The sequence below is a fragment of the Crassostrea angulata genome, chromosome 7, assembly GCF_025612915.1.
Source record: "Crassostrea angulata isolate pt1a10 chromosome 7, ASM2561291v2, whole genome shotgun sequence".
Classification (NCBI taxonomy): Eukaryota; Metazoa; Mollusca; class Bivalvia; order Ostreida; family Ostreidae; genus Magallana; species Magallana angulata.
In genome coordinates this window covers 8,409,639-8,434,833 of record NC_069117.1, presented here as the reverse complement: position 1 = coordinate 8,434,833, position 25,195 = coordinate 8,409,639, and the positions used below count along the sequence as shown (strand labels likewise).

The window sequence follows — 25,195 nt, the reverse complement described above, 5'->3', positions numbered from 1 at the left end:
TTTTTGATAATTCAAATAAACATGTTTATTTTCTGGAAACTGTCACCCACTATCCGGATTCTTAATATTTCCCTTCGGTTCTCAATTTTTTTTGCACAAAATTAGGTAAATGACATATATAATGTGCAATTAAAACAAGTAGAAATTCGAATCTTCAATGCTTTTAGCATTCTTGTGATAAATACTTAAATTGAAAAATGATAAAAAGATATTTTGTGAATGCTCTTATTTTGCATTCAGCAACACTTTTCCACAACGGATGGTTCTATTCAATGAGAATGGGTAAAATACATATAATTTCCCCTTTTTCAGAGTTGACTCGTCTAAGCGTTCTCAAGATCGAGATGACAATGTCAAAGTGAAAGTAAAACATGTTGAAGGTTTTTCAGAAAGCGTGCTCTCAGTTGTTGTCACTGGATGCTAAATTGGTAAGTGTATTGAGCAAAGTATTTATTATGGTCTTTACAATGACGGGAGCATGTGTTACTAGATTGTTTTTGGCACAGTAGCCATACCCATAGCCATCTGACCATAACAAGGTCCAGTACAATCTCCAGATTTAGCTATATAGCTTGAAAAAGCTATATTGCTTTATAAAGCTATTCAAAATAGCTTAATAAAGCTATTTATATGCAGGTTTTGAAGAAAATATTAATTGTAAGAAATGGACAAAAAATCGCAATTAACTTGCTACTCATATTTGCGCCACTGACCATTATAAACTTGACCCAAATGCAAGATAGTTTTAACACTGCAGCTTTTAAACACTTTTAAGCAAAAAATACATTTCCATTGTTTGGGTAACTGTTCACCACTTTGTGTGCAATGAGGCGTGGATAAGTATGATTTCTTCTCATTGTGATAAATTATTCCCAATCAATTATCTTGTTTACCATAACTGACGAATTACAGTCCAGTCGTACCCAACCTGACTCGCACCCAAACCAACTCGTACTCAAATGGTCAGGTCGTACCCAAAACTATGTGGTTCACTCGTACGAGTACGACTTCACTAGTCAACTCGTACCCACGGGGAAAATATATTTATACTAAGAAAATAAAATACAATAGTTTTCATTCATATGTTATGTTTTTTATTTATGCTTTATTTAACAAATTTAAATATATATATAATTATATACAAACATCCCTAGATCTCAGTGTATTTGAATACGGGCAGATCAATATTTATTATAAAAAAATCAAATGAATGGCTTTTATTCGTATGTTGTTATGTTTTGTATATTATCGATAACATTAATATGTGAATTGTATAACAAATTTAAAAGAATTTGTTATAAAAATCTAGTATACTATAGTCCTGTTCTTGAATGCGGACGGATTAAAGAATGATTATGAGCAGGTTAACTATCATCAATTAAAATTAATTGTTTTATGTGATTCCGTTCAACCGATCAACCAATGAGTTTGTCAGCATAAAATAAACATGCTGCAGGTTGCTCACAATTAAGAAGAAACACACATTTTCATCACTTTTGGAAGATCAACATGGTTCTAGAGAGGTGTGTCTCCTGCAAGAAAACAGTAAGTAAATCACTATATTAGATATTGGAGTAATCAAATGGATTAGGCAACAGCTAGGCAAAGTTAATTTAAAGTTAAATAAAACATAAATAAAAAACATAACATATGAATGAAAACTATTGTATATTATTTTTCTTGGTATAAATATATTTTTCTCCATGGGTACGAGTTGACTAGTGAAGTCGTACTCAAATATTTGGGTACGAGTGAACCACATAGTTTTGGGTACGACCTGACCATTTGAGTACGAGTTGGTTTGGGTGCGAGTCGGGTTGGGTACAACTTGACTTGATTCCTAACTGACCTCCTTTATATTTCATTCAAGAAGTAACTGTGTGGTCATGAATCAGTTGCCCCAAAACTTTTAGTGCAAAGTCTCTTAAGGAGACGCAAACTTTTGAGTAATCTTTACATGCATTGTTTATAGAACAGTTCAAAGTTGAAAATTATCACTGCACTAAAGTGCGATTTTTTATACATACTGGAAAAATTACACATTTAAGAAAAATGTATGACATAATAGCTAAATGAAGCTATTCTGAATAGCTTAATAAAGCTATTTAGCTTATTCAAGCTATATAGCTAAATCTGGAGATTGTACTGGACAATACAATACCCTATTGAGCACTGAGCAGGTTGGGCACATTTATCCTATTGAGGAATGTTTACGCTAAACGGGAACTATTCCCTGTGTCAGTAATAAAAACATTCTCGCAAATGCGGAATTTTGACCCGTTTTTACACTCACGTCTTGTTTTCTTTAACCTGAACAATAAGTGCAAGAATATTTTTACATTTTATTATCAACAAGGACCCACTTACTATGTGTATGCTTCAAACTTTCACATTCACAGCGGCGTTTCATTGAAATCCAGAAACAAACAAAATCTATATATCAAATTTCTTACGGTAGCCTCTATGGATCATAATGTGGTTAGGTAGCAAGGGACAGTTTTGGATAAAGTACCCGTCAATATTTTTGTAAAATTGAGAATTGCTGTACTTGAAGGCTCATGAATATGAGTGTTGCTAAAATTCATGAAATGATTTTTAATGATTATCATTAGTTAGAGGGATGTCTCTTATGCAATATGTAGGCCCCATATGTTAGGAACATGAGAATCAGAAGTAAAATGCAAAACCTGCGGCTATGACTGTTGTGTTGACTTTACACAGTGAATTTGCAAGTTACAGATGGGAGGGTAAATTACACGAAAAGTAGGTGGATGGGACATTGTAAACTATACACCGGGAAGTTTCTGACATGTGATGGTGCAACATGCACATGGAACGGAAGGTCAGCCCTTTGCAGGGAATTGGCTGTGGGAGGTCTAAAAAGCTGAAAAATCATGAAAAATTAGCAAAATATGAAAGGGTCAAAATCTCATGAAAACCAGTATGTAGAAAATTTTACAGGTTTTGATTATTTATTTTCTTCAGAAATTGGTAATTGGCCTTATAAAGAGTGAATTAAAGGTATTTGTGCTGAATGGAAACTGAGGAAACTCTAGTTACAGAGTTCCGCTGGCTACAATGAAATGTATAAAAAAAACTATCCCATGCCACCTTATTCTGTACACATGTTAAGTCGCACATAGAATTATTCTTTCAATATTTTGTTAATTTTTTTTCAAATATGGAACAATAATTTCTTATAATCATTGTTTGGTTTTAGATTGAAGCTTTTTAAATAAACATAGTTTTATATCACTTTTTAAAAAATGATAGTTTACGATATGTGTTAAAATCATTGCTAGTACAAGCTTCTGTACTTTTCATGGTCTTTCATGAGATCAAAATATTTAATCCCAAATAAACAACAATTTCTGCATTTATATGTAAATTTCTTTTGCGTGGTAAAGTTGTGTCAAGTGATTGAACACAAACTCTGAAACTTTGGGATTTTTAGGCAGAGAAAGCAAACTATTAATGGAAAATTCACGATCAATGTAAAAATACCCATGATTTCCATGACTTCAAAATTGTCTTATATTCGTTTGCAGCAGTGGAGGACTAAAGTTTTAGGCCACGAAGGTCAGTTGTATAAAGTACTTTTGCACCAAATTGCATTTCTCATGTGATTTTAAGTGGGATTTTGATTTATTTGGCATATATCGAGAAAATTCTGCATTTGCGGGAGTTTTTTAATTACTTAAACGGGGAATAGTTCCTGTTAAGCGTAAACATTCCTCAGTGCCCAACCTGTTGAGGAATGATTACGCTAAACGGGAACTATTCCTCTTTTCAGTAAAAAAAAATTAAAACTCCTGCAAATTCGGAATTTTCTCAATGTGTGCAAAATAAATGAAAAAAATCCCACTTATAAATAAAAATAATCGCATGAGAAATGCAATGTGGTGCTAAAGTTAAGTACTTTATACAACTGATCTTCATGGCCTTAAACTTGAGCCATTCACTGCTGCAAACGAATATAAGACAATTTTAAAGTCGTGGAAATCGTGGGTATTTTTGCATTGATCGTGAATTTTCCATTAATAGTTTGCTTTCTCTGCCTAAAGACCACATAATATAGAGTTTGTGTTCAATGAGTTGACACAACTTGACCATGCAAGAGAAATTTGAAAATGAATGCAGAAATTGTGTTTATTTTGGATCTTGGGAAGACGATGAAAACTACGGAAGCTTGTACCAGCAATGATGTTAACAGATACATGTATAAGAATTAAACTATCATTTCAAAAAAAAGTATCTATAAAACTATATTTATTTAGAAAAAACTTTAACGCAAAACCAAACAATGATTACAAGAAATATTATTGTTCCATATTTCAATAAAAAATGAACAAAGTATTGAATAAATAATTCTATGAACGACTTAATATGTGTAAAGAATAACCACATTATCATCCATAGAGTACAAGACATTTGCTGAATAGATTTAGTTTGTCACTGGATTTGAACATATTTTATTGTATATATTGCACTGTCAGCCTTGGTGTAATGAAGTGTTTTATTTGTAGCTAGGGGTATCATGCAATAGATCTATGAGACTAAAATGGAGGCAAGATGAAGAAGATGAAAAGAAATCAGATGAACTGCCAAGTGTCTATGGAGGAATTGAATATAAGAGGAAGAAAACACCTAATGTCACGCTAGAGCAGAGCATGGAGTATTTCTCTAGTGCAGGCATGTGAAAACTGTTTTTTCACCTTTCTGTCGCTCTGCTGGCCTCATCTTCAGAATGCAAGAACCAATAAAGGGATTTATTTGTTTCTCATTTTTCTTATAGCATACAGGAAAGCCTATGGCACAGACAAAGTTTGGATGAGATACAGGAGGAACTACAGAGGAAACATCATGCCAAAGCCCCGCTATTCTTGTAAAGTAAGTATCATACCCCTACAAATGGCTAGAATACTGCAAACATTTAAAGTAAATATCATGCCCCTACAATACTGCATAGAACATTTATTGAAAATAATGAAGATAAAAAAATCTACTTTTGTCAAAAATAGATTCAAATAGTAGAACATGTGTATAGATGCATGTATTTATCAAATGACTAGACACTCAGGGCTGTAATGAGTACGACATTTCATGAACAATAAGGTAGAATTATTCTGACCCTGGGTGATGGCATGTAGCAAGTCTTTTCCAAAACAAGCACTTCCCCATCTCCTCTCGACAACATAGGTTTTTAAATATGACTGACCAACGAACCAAAAAAAAAATGCTTGTTAATTGACATCAAATTATATATGATGTGATTTGGATATCTTTAATTTGATGTAAGACAATGAGAAACAGCATAGATTTAAATATATGGCTCAGTTCTTCAAGAGGTGGTATGGGACACCTGCCAGTATTAATGTAGATTAAAGTACATTATAATCAAAATACTTAAACTGATTTAGAATTTTCAAAGTTTGCAAAATTTTACCCAAAAAAATGTTAAGAAAAATTTTGAAAAGGTTAAAATTAATAAACGCTACGATGCTCAATGATAATTTCCAGAAATAAGAAGGTTATCAAATTATGCTTGATTTTATTGTTTATTTCGATCGGAAGTACGTCACAGTAAGGAGGTGTCCCATACCACCTTAAATGATGTAAAAAAGGAAAGGCTGATTTTTTTCAATTTTAAATACCTCCACTATATCAACTTTATAACTACCCATCTACCGAGTAAATGTCCCAGATGTGTTTTGTTTTGTAAATGTTATAAAAGTTATGAAGTCACCTTGAATAGCAATCCAGAAGAACAGAACCAAAACCATAAAGAACAACTTGGATCAAAGTTCAGGTTATTACAGGGATCAAACCATGACATCTCTTACAAATTTGGATTATTTGATTGCTGAGAGTTCCAGAATTTTATTTTCGTTTTTCTTCATCATCTTTTATATTGATTTCAAACTTTCTTGACATTCATTTCTTGCAGCATAAAGGAGTTTTCTTGACCAACAACCCTTGTCCAGTATGCCGAGATATCTACTTTGTTGTGGACCACAGGGTAATCATATATCTTCATTTTGTTTATTCATATTTTAAAAGTAAATTGTAGTAGCATATGTACAAATATTTTGAAATTACTCCTGCTTTTTATGCAAAGTGTTGTGGTCCATGAAATTGCACAAATCATATGTAAAGGTTAAAACGTGGAATAGGGCAACAGAGCAATTGATAATAAAAGTGTACTTGATAAAAATTTAACATTTCTATAAGTGCATGTACCCATTTCTGCTTACAGCACATTGAGCTTCTAAAGCAGTTCCTAGATACCAACACAGTTCATGTAGCTGACAACATGAAAACTGGAGTTTGTAATAAACAGCAGAGAAACCTGATTCGAGCGACAGAAAGGGCAATTGAGGAAGGTTAGTGTGCAAGATGAGCAGTTGTGCTGTTATTTATCATGTTGTGGACACTTTTGGTGTTAATGTGGATAAGAATTTTTCGTCTCAACTATCTTATTACCCAGTCTGTTGCGATAAATTTTATTTTGGACTTTCTCAATTTTTCAATTACGAAATCTGTTGTGACAAATCTCCCAAAATTTATTTTAAGTGAGAAAGTGAAAAGTTTGACATTGAGGAAATATAACGGAATGAATTTTGATAGGACTAGTAATATCCATCAAAACATGTACATGTACATTTAAAATGTGTAATATGTGACATGATCAAACTAGGAATGGATCATTTTGATTCTATAAATGTACACCAGAAATATTAACATGTTGGTAAACTGTGATTTGATGCAATATTCAAGGTTAATTTGGTCAATCTCTGACCATTGTGATCTTATTAATCTAGATTGAGCTCCAAATTTCACTCAGTGAAACAGAATAACATAAGTTTTTATTGGTTAACCATGGTCTCTTAATTACATACCCTTAAAATGACAAATTTTACTAAATCCACATGAACAGAATGGTTTATTCCTAGTGTTCAATGTTATAATAAGCTACACCTTCAAACAGTGCCAGATAGGAAAGACTAAAAAAACTTGTCCATATTATGCATCAATGGTGCTTTAATGTTAACTTTTAAAAGAAGTTAATTGCAAATAATTTTGAAACTGTTTCTTCCTAGGGTTCATGGAAGGGCCTCTGACCTTTAGAGGTTACGATATGGAATATTACAGATCCTTGCTGAACAAAACAGAGGAAGAGGAAAAGACAGACGTTCCATTCAAAATCCTAAACCCAGAGCTACTTCCATATAACATTATTAAGAAATACTCACAAGCTAAGCAAGAAGAGAGAAAGGAAAAACTTAAAGAAGAAAGAGAAAACACCAAAATTTGAAAAGATAAAGTGATTGTATTGTAAATAAAGGCTTTTTATTTAATTCAATACTTTATTTGGTTTTTAATTCTTCATGCTGACAGAATTTGCTCTCTCGTTATGGAATAATACACCCCATAATTACACAAATGTGATTAATTAAAAGTTGTTATCTAGAAATTCTTACTTTCGTAAATATTTCTTAACGCAATCAAGGCTCGTAAAACATTTAAAATATGTTTATGAAGATTATCTAGTAAGCAAGATTGTGTAAATTTGTTCTTAATTTAAACATTTCTTGTTATCCTTTACGATATCAACTGTTTGCCAATATTTTGGAGCAGTGTTTTTAAATGTGTTTTCAAAAGGAAAATTCGGTTATTGAAATGGTGAAAATGTGGGCAGGATGCCAAAAGGGTACTCCTATTGTATGGATAACTCCTACAGTTTTCAAGATAGGAAGTTGTTGTTTTGCAGATCAATTGTACATATACCAGAAATGTGCATATTACTTACTAGATTTTGATAATTTATGAAGAAAAAAAATACCAACTGTTGTACTTAATCATATCTGGATAAAATATTGCATATAGAGCACAGGTACCCTGTTTCTCTGGATAGGTTGTGTTTATCAATTCAGGGTTGACAAATGGATTATGGATACTGTTCACACAAAAGAAAACCAGGTTTGCTGTCACATTGACAGCTTTTTTCTGGTTTAAGCTAAATCAGGATAACTGCAATTTTTTTTACCACAAAGTCTGACAAGCTTCTGCTGTAGTACTGGTAGGGCTTTGTATGCTTTGTATGTATGTTACTTTGTATCCCTTTCAGTATTTTTTTTTATTGCTCAAGCCCACGTATGGTTTCCCTTGCCCTATAATCAACTAGGGCATCGAAGCATTTTTCAGACCCCCAGTTTTTTCAAGCTCTTAAAAGTGCTATCAACAGCTCAGACTCACAGAAAAACCTTATTAGAATTAAGATGTACCATATGCTCTAAAATTGTCACATGCCTTAGAAAACTGTAAACTACCTCCTGGACTATCCGACTACATCTAATTTACAAGGTTTTGCTTATGTCATAAAGTAAACCTAGTGCTATACACATGTGACATACATTTATGTAAGGAGCAAATAACCTCTGATCACAGGTAGTTATAATCACAAACAACTGCAAAAGAACTTGATAAAATTACATATAATCTTTGATTGTGAGTTGGTCATTTGCATATAAAAACTAGACATCAATGAGAGGTGACCATCTCAAAAGGCCCTGCTTATATAGCTAACATTTGAATGAAATGTATTTCATCAGGTTTTGCTTTGACCTTAACGGATAGCAAAAACATTTTTCCCTTGCCGTTTAGAATTTAATGCATGTTCATTGTACATCCCTAGTTGTTTAATCCTAGCAAGATAAAGCCATTGGGAAGTAATTTATGGTTGTCAACTGGATTTTATAAAGATCTGCTATGACATTTTTTTACTTTGAAACTTGGTTCACAACCTTTATCAAATAGCTCAGCTAGTTTATTTTAAGTATGAACAAAATCAGGCTAAGAGGAGAGTATGGGTATATATGCTCTCAACATAGATTTTTTGTGTGGTCTGATACAACCTAGACCTAGAAATATTCAACGTCATTTGCACACCATATGACCAAAGGCACTCTGTGGTTGAAGTATGAGCCAGAATGGACCCGAGGGAGGGAATATAATGATCTGGACAAGGATTTTTTACGATTCTTCTACCACCTTAACCTTTGACCTAGAAACTTTGTTCAAGGTCACAGTGCACCCTTTACCTAAAGGCACTATGTGGGTGAAGCATGACCCAGATTGGGCAAAGGGAAGAGAAGATATGTTGTGAACAAGTGACCTTGGCAGACATGATCACTATAGGTCGCCAACAGAGCAGGGCCCTAATAATGGGAATATTTCGTTTATAGAAGCACGTGTTTGGGAGAACACATTTAGAAAAAAACTAAAACCAAGCATACATATTTATAAATGCATTTATTTAATTACACACATCAAGTACATACAGTCCGACAAATTCCATGCGTGGCTTGAAAAGACAACAATTCCAGCTGACTAGATTATTATAGCTCAGAATTAAAAAAAATTAACTCCATCTAAGCTACATATAGTACCGGTATCTTATATATCCATTTATTATAAATGGAGTCTTTCTTCTTAACGGGTACAATTTATAACATTCAAAATAAATCAATAAGTTAATAATGCAATTTAAAAAAAATATTTTTTTTAAATGCCAGTTTGCCAAACACCAAGCAAAACTATATATCCATACATTAACACATTACAAATATACCACTCAGTTATGTGTATTCACATTTGAGATGCATATCCTGGTTAATATCTGAATGCTAAGAAGTGACAACATGGTAAAATAACATCAACAAAAGTTCATCTATACCTAGTTAAAAATGGCCCTTGATGAAAAAAGTTCTTTTATTTAATACTGGCTCAGGTTACTTATAATGATACAGAAGATATCAACTGGCTAAATTAAACCAAAACACCTTTAAAAATGAACCTGTCAACCTGTAGAAGACTGGTCACTTGATATAGCCACTGTCTTTAGAGGACTGAGAGTGTTCCTCTACATCACTGTAAAGGTTATTCCCCCGGCGTGACACAGACACACCTGATTCTACGGAGGAGATGGAGGCTGTGTCTTCTGACTGATCCACGACCACACGTCCACTGGTCACCGTTCTTGTCACGTCCGATTTGACCTTCCCTTTCTCCTTCTGATGAGATAAAGATGGTTCAGGCTCCGTCTTTCCTGTGGTGGGAGTAGATCCCGCTAGCCCACACCCTATAGGGACACTGCTCATCTTGGTCAGAGGTGGTTTGGTATTGGGAGGCATTCTGGGAAATGACCCTGTCCTCTCTCTGGCACCATTGTCTTTTGATTCAGGTGAAGGCAGGCGTTTGGATGCTGCAGTTAAAATTCATTCAGTTACATTCTTTTATAATCATAAATAACTTAAACATACATTATACATTATGTATTTATAAAGAAAATTGAATATTACAAAATATTTTTGTCATAAACCTTGCCAGAATCTCATACTTTTTAATAGCAAAACATGTTTAATTAGTTTTCCTAAAGGCATGAGAATCAATAAGAAAAATTAATGCCTGGTATTTAATAAAATTTGGTTTCAAAATTTTTGCAAAAAATTGAGAGCCAACTTCATGAAGTGCCACAATTCCATATTGTCTGGTTCATCTACTGTATGTAGAAGAGCATGCAGAAGGCAGGTAGAAAGGTAAAGGTAGGACGGTCACAATGCAGGTGTGCATTTATCTTTTAGTAAGATCTGATTAAGCTTATGTAGGCCATATAAATTATTATACAGTCAGGGAATGCTCATTATTCTCCATCTTATAAACAATATAAGCTTTATGTACCGTGTTCCAATACCAGGGATCTTAAAGACAAAGTCCTGTCCTTGTTCATACAAGGAGTATTTTCACTATCCAATTCTATGTGCATACATGAACTTGCTGAAAATTGCATGCTTTTGATAATAAAAAAAATATTGTAGAATTTGAAAAAAGAAAAGAGGATGAAATAAAGCAGATTTTTCAGTTCTTTTTTCATGCCATGTAAACTTACACACCCCTGATATGCATTATTCTGCTAAGAGAAACAAAGTTGTCATACTAATGCCTCAAATTCAACATACATTTCAAACTTTTGAAAAGTAACATGATCATGGAATACAATTATGTCTGTGACACAAAATTAGATTTAGCATCACATCTCTAATATCTCCATCTAAAATCATCTTTATATCAAATAATATTAAAACAAGACCTTTTAGGATTTTTTTTGTGTAACTTTGGTCTGCTTTAAGAGTTGTGAGATAACACCAATAAAGGACAATATGACTCCTTAAAGTCACCACATAACATGTGCAACATAAAACTCTGTTAAACACATTACATAAAATGACATCACATGTTTTTGTGGTACCTCCGACAGACCACATTACAGTATTCTATGACATCTCTGATGGTATACCATAAATTACATGTATAACATTACCCATCTGACAGAAAACATTACATGTACAAAATGACCCTCTGATGTATTACATTGTGTATTACATGACCCCTCTGATGTATTACATTATATGTGTTACATAACCCCTCTGCTATAATACATTACATATATCATGTGACCTCTCTGATGTACTATACTACATGTGTGACATGACTCCTCCTATGTACTACATTCATGTGTTACATTTATGTGTTGCGAGACCCTTCTGATTGATTATATTACATATGATTCATAACCCCCTATAATATACAAAATTACATGTGTTGTGTGAATCCTTTAATATTGCATAATATGTATTACATGACCCCTCTGGTGTACAAATTTCATGTGTTTAGTGACCTTTCTGATGTACTACATTACATGCATTATGTGGCCGCACTTAAGGATTACATAACATGTGTTACATTACCCCTCTGATGCACTACATTTCATGTGTTATGTGAACCAACTGAATTATTACTTTACATGTGTAACATTACCCCTCTGATGTACTACATTATGTTTTTTCATGTGGCTCCTCTGAGTTATTAAGTTACATGTATTACATTATATGTGTTACATGATACCTCTGATGTACTACATTATATGTGTTACATGATCCCTCTGATGTACTACATTACTTGTACTACATGATCCCTCTGATGTACTACATTGTATGTTTTACATGATCCTTCTGATGTACTACAGTATATGTGTTACATGATCCCTCTGATGTGACCTCTCTGAGTTATTAAGTTACATGTACTACATTGATGTGTTACATGATCCCTCTGATGTACTATATTATATGTGTTACATGATCCCTATGATGTGACCCCTCTGAGTTATTAAGTTACATGTACTACATTAAATGTGTTACATGATCCCTCTGATGTACTATATTATATGTGTTACATGATCCCTCTGATGTAATACATTATGTTTTACATGATCCCTTTGATGTACTACATTAAATGTATTACATGATCCCTCTGATGTACTTCATTAAATGATCCCTCTGATGTACTACATTATATGTGTTACATAGTCTCTTTGATATACTACAATACTTGTGTTACAAAATCCCTCCGATTTATTACATTATGTGTTACAGGACCCCTCTGATGTACATAACCTGTGTAAAGTGAAGCCCATTACATGTATAACGTGACCGTGCTGTTTTACCTTTGGCCTGTCTTGGCCGCTCCATCTGGTCGATCTGTCCGTACAGGGACATGACGTGAGCCTCCAGCCTCTGGTTGATGCTGCACACACTGTTGTACTTGTCCTCCACGGCCTACAAAATTAATAGTCATACTTAACCAAGTACCCTAAGGCTTACACATAGTAATAAATGTCTATATGAGCAAATGCTCAATTGCCAAATGCAAGGTCCCCTTCATCATATTCAAATCAATTATAGCATAGTTCTATCCTTGAGAAATCTTACTAAACTAAATATAGCTTATGTTTACATACTTTGATTTCATCCTCATGGCAGACTTTGGCATAATGAAGTTGCCTTTGTAACTCTTCAATAGTCAATTGCTGCAAATGTAATTTAACTCTGAGTAAAGTACAGGTACATAAATTACAGACAGGTGTAGAATAGAGATGATCATCTGGTTTACTACCTTATTCTGTAAGTGTTCCTCCATGTCCTGAAGTTTCTTCCCAAATCCATCCAGATTCAATGTATTTGTCTTCATCTTTTCTTTCAGTGCTAAAATTTCATGTGCATAAGATAAGCATAAGGTTCAATATTTGTTCTTTATTCAATGTACATTTAACTATCTGTTGAATTGATTAAGTTCATTAGCAATCATTTACATACAGTGTAGCATGTGACTTACATTGATTCCACAAGATACATGTCATATATACAATAGGGCAAAAGGGTTACCTTTGTTCTCTGCCCTCAGGGTGGCAATCATATTCTCTTGCTCTGGCTTGGAATGATGGCTGTTGCGGATGACATGGAGCTTGGTTTCGTATTTACCCTGAAGTTCTCCCATCAATAGAAGCTCCTTGTGAAGCTGCAGAACCTGAATCACAGATCAAAGGTCAAGGTCAACATAAACAAGTTCCAATTCTTACACAGTTCAAACACTAGCAAATGAGGAGGTATCTATAAATCCATTTTTTTTTAAATGTAAGACCATTATTAACATACACTGCACCTTTGTGCCTTAATTGTACGAAAAAAGATTGACAGTAGGTTTCTGATGAATGAGGGGAATCTATGGTAAGTGGCTGTAAGAACTTTTGAATTTGCTCAACATTGAGGGTACTGTGAATTCCTAATTAAATGCAAGGAATTAATGTCTGCGTAAAATTGCGAGAAGCACATCTTGCGGATTTTAATATCTCGCTTTACTTTTTCGTACAGATGTAAACTATTAGGAATTATGATAAAAATTTGGTGTTCACGATTTTATATTCTAGCGATTTGATGCAAATTGATAGAAATGCATAATGAAGTTCTCGCGTAAAAAAAGGAATCTACAGTAAATCCAGGTGAATTTTTTACCTGTTCCTTCAGCCTCTGTGTCATCTGGACCTGTTCTTTGAGATGTTGGTTTATTCTCTGCTCCTTAAACAACTCGGCCTCTTTGTTCTGAAGCTTCTACAAAGATTAAATTTAATTCAATTCAATGGTTTATTGACATCACCATGTTGGCATACAGTCAAAATGAAATCAAATAACAAACAAAAGAAAATTGTAACATAAAGGCTACAGCAAATTTAAAGAAATGTGTACATGCATTATGACCACACACACAGGAATTCACTGAATACTAACAGTAGTGAATATACCTAAAATTGGTGACTAGAAATTTGACCAAACTACATGGCTTATTTACATGTAAAATAATGTCAGATAATTATTGAACAAAATGACAAAGCAAAAAGATCTAAATTCCTCCATGAATCTCCCCCCAAAAGTTTATTATAAAAGTTGAGCTACTTCATGGCGACTAAGTCACTTCACTCGGCTAACACTGGTATACATGTACATGTAGTAAAACATGTTAATCTGTTGGCATTTCAGAACCACCTGAGATGGACTTACAGCTTTGAGGGCATCCTGATCCTCCCTCTGTCTAATTAAGAGTGTGTTCATCTCTGTCTTGGCTGATCGCAGTTCATCGAGCTCATTTAGGCAGGACCTAAAATATGTTAATAATGTAAATATGGTAATCCTCAATTACATTTTAATACTTATTTCCTGTAAATGTGAATGACACTAAACAGTTCTAACCAAAAGCATTTTAATAAGACTAGTAAGTAAACCAACATTAATAAAGAGGTTAAGCAAGGAGATAATGTACATGTAATGTACATTGTACTTATACAATTCCCCAATCCACTAAGTGTAACTGGCTTTTTTTAGAACGGCTCATATTTTAAAATGACTTACATGTACATTACCAGTATATCAAACACATTTGCAGGTAATATAAAACCCAACATTTAACAGGCGCTTGCTGCTGTTTGTACAGAATTACTTTTAAGTCAAACAGCTACCGTACCAGTATAAACACCTTCCCGAGTTTGACCTTCATCTCGTACCGTCCCAGAAAAACCTCCTACCTGAGTTTGACCTGTGGTTCGTACTGTCTAATTATAACCTCCTACCTGAATTGACCTTTGTCTCGTACTGCCCCAGTATAACCTCCTATCTGAGTTTGACCTGCGTCTCGTACTGTCTAATTATAACCTCCTACCTGAATTGACCTTTGTCTCGTACTGCCCCAGTATAACCTCCTACCTGAGTTTGACCTGCGTCTCGTACTCGTTGCTTTCATTGGTCTGCCTCAGCCGCCGGTTTTCCTCCTGTAGAATCTTCATTGACAGCGTCAGGTTCTGGATCTCTGTATTCATCAGTTGAATCTGCTCAGCCTGAAAAAAGAAAAATCCATAGGATGAAATATAAACAACCATGATTTTGTCGTTAATGATCTTTTTCATTTCAAGTCAGTTCATTGGAATAATGAATGTCAAGAAAATAACATGAATTTTATTTTAACAATTCACTATGATTCTACAAATGTTTCCTGTTATTCATTAGGTTTCGCTGAGGAATAAATCTAACAGATCTGCTGGCAGCTATATACATTGATTGAAAATATACAGTTTATAATGACAGAAGCAAAGCTTTGTCATATACACTGAACATCATTGTTAATTTGATTCTGATTCGAGAGATTCAAACTTCGTACAAAAACACCGACCATGGATTTAAAAAAATTGCATCCAGTAAAAAATTGGTTTAAAAGTTTCACCTGAGCTTTGGTTTGTTCCTCTAATGCATTTGCTGTAGTGATCTTTCGGAGCAGACGTCGATTCCGCTTGGCATGAAGTTCTCTCTTGTTCCGTTCATAGAGAATCTGGTTCTTCATCATGAAAATCTGACCTCGCAAAATGTTCACTTCATCAGCTGGTGGCATGCCTACAGTGAATCAGTCAATGAAAATCTTCCCTATTATTTAATTCTGTCCAAACAATGAAAATTCAGGTTAGCTGTTTGCTCACGATTTCCCATTCTACCTCCAAAGTGTGTCCAGTTGATGGAGTCCTGGTTTGTGAGGGGAATCTTGCTGAGCTGTTTGGCATGAATTTCTCCACCCATCTGTAGGTGCCTGTCTAGTAGCTCTGGGGGTGAAAAAGTCTCAAATACCGGGATTGGCAGTTCTTGAATTACAAAAAACATACAATAAATGAATAAACTGTAAATACTAAGAACATTTAATCACTAGTAAAGGACCATAATGTTTTCATAGATAATCTTACCTGACTTGTTTGGAGATTCATTGGTTAAACACTGAGCACTGCACCTCTGACACACAGCCACTTTGGTTGGGACCAGGACTGACTTTAACAGGCTGATTATGTCCCTCTCCCTCTCACCGCTCCCAGCATCCACTTTCTGGCACGCGATGTTGTTGACTACATTGGATGTCAAGTTTATGGTCACATTGGTGGCCTTGGTGGTATCAGCCTCGGTGTTAGGGGTAGAAGTTCGTTCTGAGTCTTTAATGCCACCGACCTTTGGCAAGTTGACCACTGATGACTGTTTAAACGTGGTAGAGACTGATCGCGACATCTGATCTTCTGCTTCTTCCTCAGCAACAGCCATTTTATCCAAGTTAGGACAAGACCTGGAATTTCTCTTGCTACAAAATTTTTCCTGGGCAAGAAAGGACTCTACTTCATTTGACATACTGTTGAATCTGATACGGTTTACACTCCTCATGAACTTAGCAACAGACTCTGCAGTCTGGAACTGGGGGGGAACTGGATTCTTAGTGATGTCTGAAACTTCTTGATCCTCTGTATCTACTGCAATATAACACAAATATTTTTCATCAATAAAAGGTGTAAGAAAAGTTTGCTTTTATCTTTAAATACATTGTCAAAATCAAAAGTATTTCCTAATACAATTCAAGCTCATGGTGATAACTCCAAAGATTTTGTCTGCCATTCTGGAATTAGCATGATGAAATTCCCTATGATTTAAAATTTCTTACCCTCTTCAGCAGTCTGAATCTTGATTATGGCATCTCTAGAATATGACTCCATGAGGTCTACCTGCGACTTCTCCCCCTCCACGTCCCTCAACGACCCATCCCCTGTCAGGGAGCTGTCATGGAAGTTCTCAGACGACAGATCAGGCGTGCCCAGACTTCTCCTTCTTGATCCCGGATCAAACTGCAACTCTCTGGCGGCCTGCTTCACAGGGAGTGATTTAAAGATTCCTCTTGGGGGCTCTGTAGTAAACTCTGCCCTCAGGGGTGAGGGAGGGACACTGGAGGAGCCTGATTTACCATCAGCTGACCCTGGGAGGGATTTATTGGACAGACTCAGCTTCTTGACATGCATTTCTCTGTAAGTTTTCAGTCTCCCTTTGTTCTACAAGTGAGTAAAATATCAGCTCTACTATACAGTTAAGTAATGTAAGCCATCAAAATCATTAATGAAATACTTAACATATAGATTTGAAGACTGCAGTACCTTGTCGTCCTCTGAAGTGATAGGGGGCGTGGCTCTTGGAGTAGCAGTTGTGGAGGTGTTAGCACTGGTTCCTTTCAAATTAATACAGGAATATTTACATTATACCAAATAAATTCACTTGTCATTCGAGTTTTCAGAATTACATATAACAGAAAATATAATTGCTCTAGATACATGTAAACCTTGTACCTGGTATGGCTTGATGTAGGCTGGCAAGGCTGTTCTCTAATACACTGGTGGCAGGGGTGGTTCTCTGGGAGGAGGGTGGGGTGGACAGACCTACAGACAGGGAGGGGCTCCAGTAGGAGATCAGGTCCTGGGAGATAACTGGGGGGCTCAGCTGTGGGGGTGAGGAGATTGAGCTTCTTGATTTCTTCCCATCTACAAAACAAATGGACACTACAACAAGTACTTAATAAATATGTATTATCAAGGATCTAGGGAACCACACAATCAGGATATTTGATTTAAATAATATACAGATTATCTTAGTAGTCATCATTACAGAGAAACAAAACACTGTTTTTAAAATCTGAATGTTTCTCTGTAGTGATCTGAAAATGATGCCCTGTCAAGTAACATAACAAAGTTACAAGATTTCCATTTATAGGACTATTTCAGAATATTTCAAACTATAAATTTCAGATACATGTTTATCGATAATCCTTGATCAGGACAGTTATAGAAAGGATTATAATAAATGGTAAGCAAGATTCTTGAGAACTCCAGACATACCACTGGTGGATGTTTTCCGCCCTCCCTCCACCGACATGATAGACCTGTAGGAGGAAGAGACGACTGGACAAGACATCTCCTCCCAAGTCCCTTCTATCTGGTCAATGGACATTTTAGCACATAGAACAATCACGTCATGGTCCTCAAGAGACTTCCACCTACAAAACAAAAAATCATACCATATAACAAACCCAGAAAACAGACAGGTGTATCAAAAGCTGTAGAGTCAAATGACTACTTGCTATTACCTTTTACCATCCATTTCCTTCTCTCTTGTTTCACTGATGAGATGGGGATGAAGCCTTACCCTCTCAAGCATTGGCTGGAAGACAAAAAGAAATACATGTGAAACAGATATAGGTGCAGTCATTTATAGCTTATCTGTGGCACACAGTGGTTAAATGTCACAGAATGCTAATAAAGTCCAGTGTGTACCTTAAAATTTATGTAACAGGCACCCTAGGATTAAAATTAACATACTTTAATGGATTCTTCGTAAGCTGCCGCATTATCTTTTTTGGAGTAGTGATGCCTGAGGTAAGTAAGGAAGGTGTAGGGGAACATTCCATAGAGGCGATGAAACAGACCATACAGAGCCACTTGTAGATGTAAAAGGAAAATGTCCGGGGCATTGCCTGTAAACAAAAACCAGTCATATAAATATATCTAGAATCTCAAGAAGCCAGATATTGGCCATTATCTTGAAGAGACTAACTTGTAATTTTGATACTTATTAAAGTGTAAATCTGACTTTACAACCACATTCGAAAGTCAACTAGTGCCATGTAATATGCTGTATGACTGAAGCCATGAAATCCAGGAAAGTTAAGCCATCACAAGTTCTGATAATTTCAACTACCCAACACTGGTCTTGCAACATTTAATCCATGATGCAAACTTTTACTTTTTTCCATGACAATCTAATTTAATAATCTGTTCAAATAGTGGTTGAATTTGACATGCAATATTACAATATATAGTAGTTGTAGCAATCATACCTCACAAAATTTAAATTCCAAATATTATACTTCATATACATGTACATGTATAATACAGATTGTTATTTCATAAATCTGTCATCATCATCATCATCATCATCATTAAAAATAGACAATATTTCTACAAACTTCCAACTACAAGTACATGTATCTATGCCACTTGTAAAAGATCCGGATTATGGGTATCTTACTTATTTATAAACATGATTACCATATATTATAAAAATACAAAAATCAATCAATCAACATAATCAATAACAAAATTCACATTCCAATTCACGTAATTGACATACAGACAAACAACAGAATCATTAACTAAAACAATAATAATAATAATAATAATAATTAATAAGTTGTGCTTATCTTAACTGAAACAAGCAGTAAACAAAAACATTTTCAAATCAAAACAATACATGTATCACAAGATGAGGTTGGATATTTATTGTCTTTTACTATTCAGCTGAAGGTTTATTGCATATAAAGCATATACAGGTACCAGTAAATCTGCTGACCTACTTTTAGCACATCTGTTGATTCTACACTACCAGTTACACACAGATGAACACACACACACACACAGAGCAGTGAGAAGCAGGCAACTAGAAGGCCATACACAGTGAATCCTTTCATTGATTCTACCCCCACCCACCCATAGATACATTCTTTGTTTATTCTTTGTTTATTATAATAAATAAAACTTCAATATACCAGTATTCAAGTTCATCTAACACAGAGTGAATTATCATCATACAAATATGGTTGGCTGACGGCTCTTCATTTGTTATGCATAAACACAAGCCACAAACTCTCATTTATTCCCCAAATCTACAATTTTATTTAAATTCTAATATAGTTTTAATAATATTAATTGAATTTTATTACTACATTTTTTACAACACAACGCTTCTACAAGAAAATTACAACATGTATGATGCAACACAATAATATATGTTATAATAAGAAACCGCAAGAGCAAATTTAACAAGACCATGAACTTTAGGTAGTTGTGAAACAGAAATTAGATTTCATTGAGGACATTATCAATTCTACACGGTTTTCATGCATAACATAATAATTACATGTATTTGCATAATACCAAAACTCTATATTATTGATAAAATAGCTCTATGACTGCTGCCAGGAACTTCAAAAAATTTCACTATGTTTATAAAATTGCTGTATCCTTCATTCAAAACAAACTTTATATTAACGGATCCCAATTCATTTCTTGTAATTACCGGTACCAACAAAGGATGCACATGTAAATTTGAAATAAAGGAATGTTATTCAAGAAAGCTTTCCATATACCCAATGGAAACATGCTATTATGAAAACCATACACACCATATTTACCCTCTTTGGGAGAACCTATTGTAATACATCAAATTATTTAAAAAACAAACAAAACAACCCATGCATAGGTGATACATACATGTAATATGTATTGTTAATACAGCAATATCATTTCCAGTGCTTAAGAATTCAGATTTCAAAGATTCAGACAGTTCGTTACAAGAATGAACAATTGCACAGTATAAAAGCTAATTAGGTAATTGTAAATCATTCCCATGGTGCAATTTGTCTGCACCAAAAGCCAGGAGTAAAATATCCATATCCATCAAGTACAAACATACCAAAATACGGGGCTTGAATGAATATAGTGCTTTAAACTGCCAAATTAATGAAACTTACTTGGCTTCCTGATATTGAAGCTAACCAGATGACCAAAAATGTCAAAAATATCAGGGAGGTATTTTCCAACGAGAGACGGGATGGCAGGAAGTAGGATGGTGATGACCATGACGCCCGTCATCAGAAGCGGAATGTCAGTGTCTGTCTGTAAACAAATACATGTAATGTAATATCTTAAACTAGGGGTTTATTTTACTTGCAACATCCAACCAAATCGGTGAAGGCTTTTTTCTCAAACTGACAAATTTTTCCATCTTTAAACCAGTAAAGTAAGGTTTTAAATACATATTTCTAAATTTCTAAAATAAGGGGGTAATTTTATAAAGCTCTACAGTTTACAACTTTATCAAAGTTTCTTGTTTTGAACACACCCTTAAATCTTGCCTTTCAGGTGGTATCTCAAAATATATCTAACTAAAATCCAATATGAATACATATGTACCGGTAATGCGATGGGAGAAATAATGTCAGACCAGACCAGGATTTAAACTCATGCCCCCTAAATTTTTAGTCAGGTGCTCAAGCAACTGAACTATCTGGTACCAGTTTTCAATCCAGTCTGACCGTCACATTTATATACATGTAAAATCACAGCAAAATAAAAGAAAGATGGGTATGAAATCGAAATCACTCATAAAATGCTATCAATTTATCAATTTTGCTATTGTCATTATCCTATTGTGAAATATTTTGATGATAAGTGCAAGTCTTCTGACCTTCAAACATTTGATCAGGGCTGGAAATATTGGTGGTTTGATCAGTTTATGGACCCACATAGGTTGTTTGCACACAACATGGAGAAGAAGTTTCATTGCCAACAACTGGTGCTTGTCGTTCTTTATCCCCTCGGCTAATTTTTCAACCAAATGCTGAAATATTCAAGGCATGATTGAATCAAATCTTAGAAATGTGGCAAGGAAATATTAATCTGCACATTTTGTACTTGTAGAAAGAAAATGATTTTTTAAAATTCTACGAAAGACAACTCTGCATCATTAGCAATAACGAAGTAAAATGAAAGAAATTATTTCTTATAAAAGCAATGTGTCTGGTTCTCTTTGCTACATGTTAAAAGAATGAAATTGCTTGGTTGATTTTGCACACCTTGTCATGTGGCTCCCTGACAGAGGTAAGGATGTCAATCACACGATCGGTCTGGGCTATGTAGAAGTAGTCCACCAGACTGTTGATCAGCCAAGCTTCCTTAACTGTCAAAAACATTTATCATTCATTTATTGACAGGAATTTCACAACATAATTATCTACAATCTTAAGACGACGTTATGAAAATAAATATAATATCCCTAATGTTTGAAACAACAGTGGATACAGCTGCCCAGTACCCATGAATTTTGTCGGGGATGGTCAAAGCTTCTTTTAAAGACACCCAACTAGGTATAAATAATTTAACTACTAGTACTAGGTACTGTACACGGGAAAATATTTGCCCCCGTTTTATTTTTGCCCCTTTTGCCCTTGTTGTCACTGGCAAATTAAACACTGGGTGAACTAAAATATTTCATATTGTTTCTTTTCAACACAAGTGTGTCCGGGCAAATTAAAGATGGAATGAAACCAATAGCAGATGTAGAAGGGTGAACCCTGAATGCTGAATTTCAAATATCATTTTTATGAAATTTATGCAAGGGAATCTCATTAACAGTGTATAGTTAATCCTTTTATTTGTCAATCTATTAAGTTAGTTACTTGAACACAGCCAGACCGACAACTTCTTTCATAATTCTGCCAGACATTACACAGTTCATAGATTATAAAAGAGCTGGTGAATGCACCCACCAGCACTAAGATGCTGCTGAATTTCCTCTGTGATTTCATCCACAGTCTTCAGCTGATTTGACTCTAATAAGTTGAAGAGCTCTCGGACATCCACTTGCACGTTTCGCCCATCTACTGAATTTGCCGCCATACTTTTCCTTCAGAAAATCCAGCTGCAATTAGGCTACAAATTACTTAAAACTATGTCATATCACACTTCATTTTATGCATGATGCACCGACTAGTGGACTACGTGCACGTTATCAGTATATCAATTATGCAGTAAGATAGGCCTAGCGGTCATTTTTCAGTTTTGCTTATTAAAAATACATTTATCTAAAATCTTTAATTTTGCAATTTCCCAACTTTAAATTTCCCCAACCTCTTAAAACTACTACATACTTGGTGGCTACAGTAGATCGATCTGACATAAGGCCAATATATCACGAGAGGACTGTTTCAATAAAGTCGGTGAGGGGGTGAGCAGGTTCTGTCGTAAATTCCGTTCGCTGAGATATTGTCGTCATCACTTTAAATAGATATAACTCAAAGTCCAATTACTTTGTAAAATGGGAAACAAAATTTATTTATTTTTCAATGGTTATGATTGAGCAATTATAACTTAAAAGCTTTCACAACTGACACAAGATTTCGCCACGATGAAATAGATCCTCCGAATAATATCGGATGTTATTTTCCAGACGCTAAAATCAAAATCGAACCATATTTTCCGGGCTCTTTTTTTACCTCCTTTTTTCGGGGGTGGGGTTTAGAGGTAGTCCGAAATATCTGACGAAATACCGCCGAGAAAACGTCTGAAATGTGCAAGTAAAATATCAAATTCGTTCAAAAAGCCACGGATAGAAGGTTGCGGGGGAGTGTTTCGATCATGTTATATTTTTTGTGTCTAATGTGCATTACAGAATTTTATTATTTAAATTATTTCATTCATAATAAGTTCATTCAAATCGTAATACAAATAATACAAATATTTTGTTGGCACAATCGCAATTGCAATAATTGGCAGGGCCCAATATAATATATGCAATAACAGAAGTATTGTTTTTATTATAGATATATCATTATATTTCACATTCACATGAGACTAGGGGAAAAGTTCTGACATTTAAGCCAGTGCACCGTTTCTCTATGATGTACATTATTTATTATGAAATCAAAACTAAGCCTTAAGGATATCTAACATTTTCGGAAAAATTATTTCTATTATGATTTTTTTTCTCAAAACTGTGCTCAAATGAATATATTTAGAAGAGCTATATGCGACCAAGAAAGACCAAAATTAAGGGGGTGGGGGGTGGGGGGGGGGGTTTATATGCGAATTATTCTAAAAGAAAAAAGGGAAGCAATAATTCGTTAAAAACGGTAGCAAGAGGGATTAAATTAAATATCATTGAAATATGGATAAAAAAAAACTGTGAATAAAGCAAAATCTAAAATTTGTGAAGAAGATGGGGGAATAAGATGGCGCAAATGCCCATTCGGTTTAGTAGTAAGTGAAATACAATTTAAAATTTATTTTTTCCCAATTAAATATATTCAATATACATGTATAATAATACAAGTTTGCAAAAGCACAATTTCTAACTACATACATGGGTATTCAGTTTTTAATATATTTAACCAAAGATAATTTAAGAAGAAAAAAATATTGCCAGAAATTTTTGCGGTATCGAACCCATAACATAAAAACCCTAGGTTTATAAGGTTAGCTTATTTCAGACACTACAAAGTAGGATGTTTAAATATTATGTGTGACTTTTACCACGAATTTACGGACTTGTACTATTTTTCAAAAACGTTCAATTGTTGGAATACAAAATGATAATGATGATTATAATGTATAGTGGGTCATCTCTCCACGTTTTTGTTGATTGAAATCGGTTTGTTTTCCAATAGACCTTATTTAGACAATGAGAAAAATATGGAGCACAGACCCACTCTATAAAAGAAAATGCCTTGAAGTTCTAAAAAATGACAGTATTTGCAGGTTTTGATACGTATACGCCTGTTTGAGTCAACATATTCCAAGTATTGAAAATGTTAATAGGTTAAAAATCAATGATATGTAGATGTATATTGTTTTAAATGATTTTTAAACAAAACATCAGATTTATTGATATTTTAATTTTTCAGTAGCTTGTCCGACCGTGTATGTGCATTTTACACGCCTTTTCCACCCATCTTCAAATTTGTGAAAGTAAAAAGCTGCAGAATGGTTTAAAGAGGTTTCAAGTTCAAATCAAAGCTAGTGTACCCATAAGTGAGAAAATGTCACCATCGGTAGTATTACATGTATGTTTATATTGAATTGTATTAGATAACAGTTTTAGCTACTTTGATCAGAGTTGGACGTAATTCATTGTTGAGCCATCTTTCCTTTCGGCCTTTTGTTGAGTGGTTTTTTAGTATTGATTTTGTTTTGGGTGGTTTTTTTTTTTGTTTTAAATCTATTTGCTTACTATTCTTTTCATTTAATTATCTGTTATTTGCGCGTGCAGGCTTTTGCAGCTAACAGGTATTTATCGTAATTTTCATCCAAAAATCTCTCCAAATTCAAACTTTCACATAAAAATAACAATTT

At 34.4% G+C, this 25,195-nt stretch overlaps 3 protein-coding genes across 13 annotated transcripts in view; 2 read left to right on the top strand and 1 right to left on the bottom strand.

Moving 5' to 3' along the window:
• The window catches only part of LOC128192960 (kinesin-like protein KIF3A), a 58,625-nt gene that overhangs the window by 7,876 nt on the left and 25,554 nt on the right, over positions 1-25,195 (top strand). The window lies entirely within an intron of this gene.
• Positions 286-7,365, top strand: LOC128192962 (uncharacterized). Its single transcript, XM_052866100.1, has 6 exons — positions 286-428; positions 4,527-4,692; positions 4,796-4,890; positions 5,948-6,019; positions 6,257-6,383; positions 7,101-7,365. Exons 1-6 carry the CDS (start codon positions 372-374, stop codon positions 7,313-7,315), a joined length of 732 nt encoding a protein of 243 aa, XP_052722060.1. The 5' UTR covers positions 286-371; the 3' UTR covers positions 7,316-7,365.
• Positions 9,296-23,260, bottom strand: LOC128192957 (hamartin-like). Of its 11 annotated transcripts, none has more exons than XM_052866084.1 (24): positions 23,237-23,255; positions 22,996-23,122; positions 22,615-22,766; positions 21,922-22,025; positions 21,534-21,686; positions 20,818-20,962; positions 20,470-20,493; positions 18,608-18,762; positions 18,376-18,449; positions 18,128-18,285; positions 17,582-17,773; positions 17,393-17,463; positions 16,909-17,290; positions 16,172-16,720; positions 15,914-16,072; positions 15,664-15,830; positions 15,150-15,280; positions 14,451-14,547; positions 13,908-14,003; positions 13,281-13,422; positions 13,012-13,100; positions 12,857-12,925; positions 12,563-12,674; positions 9,296-10,264 (listed from the first exon to the last, which is right to left on the bottom strand). In XM_052866084.1, the coding sequence occupies exons 3-24, from the start codon at positions 22,742-22,744 to the stop codon at positions 9,879-9,881; spliced, it is 3,585 nt and encodes a 1,194-aa protein (XP_052722044.1). In that variant the 5' UTR covers positions 22,745-22,766; positions 22,996-23,122; positions 23,237-23,255; the 3' UTR covers positions 9,296-9,878. The 11 variants fall into 11 exon arrangements, 10 of the variants coding, with proteins under 10 accessions (XP_052722044.1, XP_052722043.1, XP_052722045.1 ...); XM_052866090.1 differs by adding an exon at positions 10,949-10,972 and having other exon boundaries at positions 10,125-10,264; positions 22,996-23,260; XM_052866089.1 differs by adding an exon at positions 10,953-10,972 and having other exon boundaries at positions 10,125-10,264; positions 22,996-23,260.

Bases quoted from the DNA above. Each gene is read 5' to 3' on its own strand.
- LOC128192962 (XM_052866100.1), top strand. From the start codon at position 372: ATGTTGAAGGTTTTTCAGAAAGCGTGCTCTCAGTTGTTGTCACTGGAT. The intron at 4,891-5,947 runs GTAAGTATCATA...CATTTCTTGCAG, and splicing joins AGCCCCGCTATTCTTGTAAA to CATAAAGGAGTTTTCTTGAC. The intron at 6,020-6,256 runs GTAATCATATAT...TTCTGCTTACAG, and splicing joins ACTTTGTTGTGGACCACAGG to CACATTGAGCTTCTAAAGCA.
- LOC128192957 (XM_052866083.1), bottom strand. From the start codon at position 22,744: ATGGCGGCAAATTCAGTAGATGGGCGAAACGTGCAAGTGGATGTCCGA. The intron at 13,101-13,280 runs GTAACCCTTTTG...ATGAAATTTTAG, and splicing joins CCTGAGGGCAGAGAACAAAG to CACTGAAAGAAAAGATGAAG. The intron at 12,675-12,856 runs GTATGTAAACAT...TTAATTTTGTAG, and splicing joins GCCATGAGGATGAAATCAAA to GCCGTGGAGGACAAGTACAA.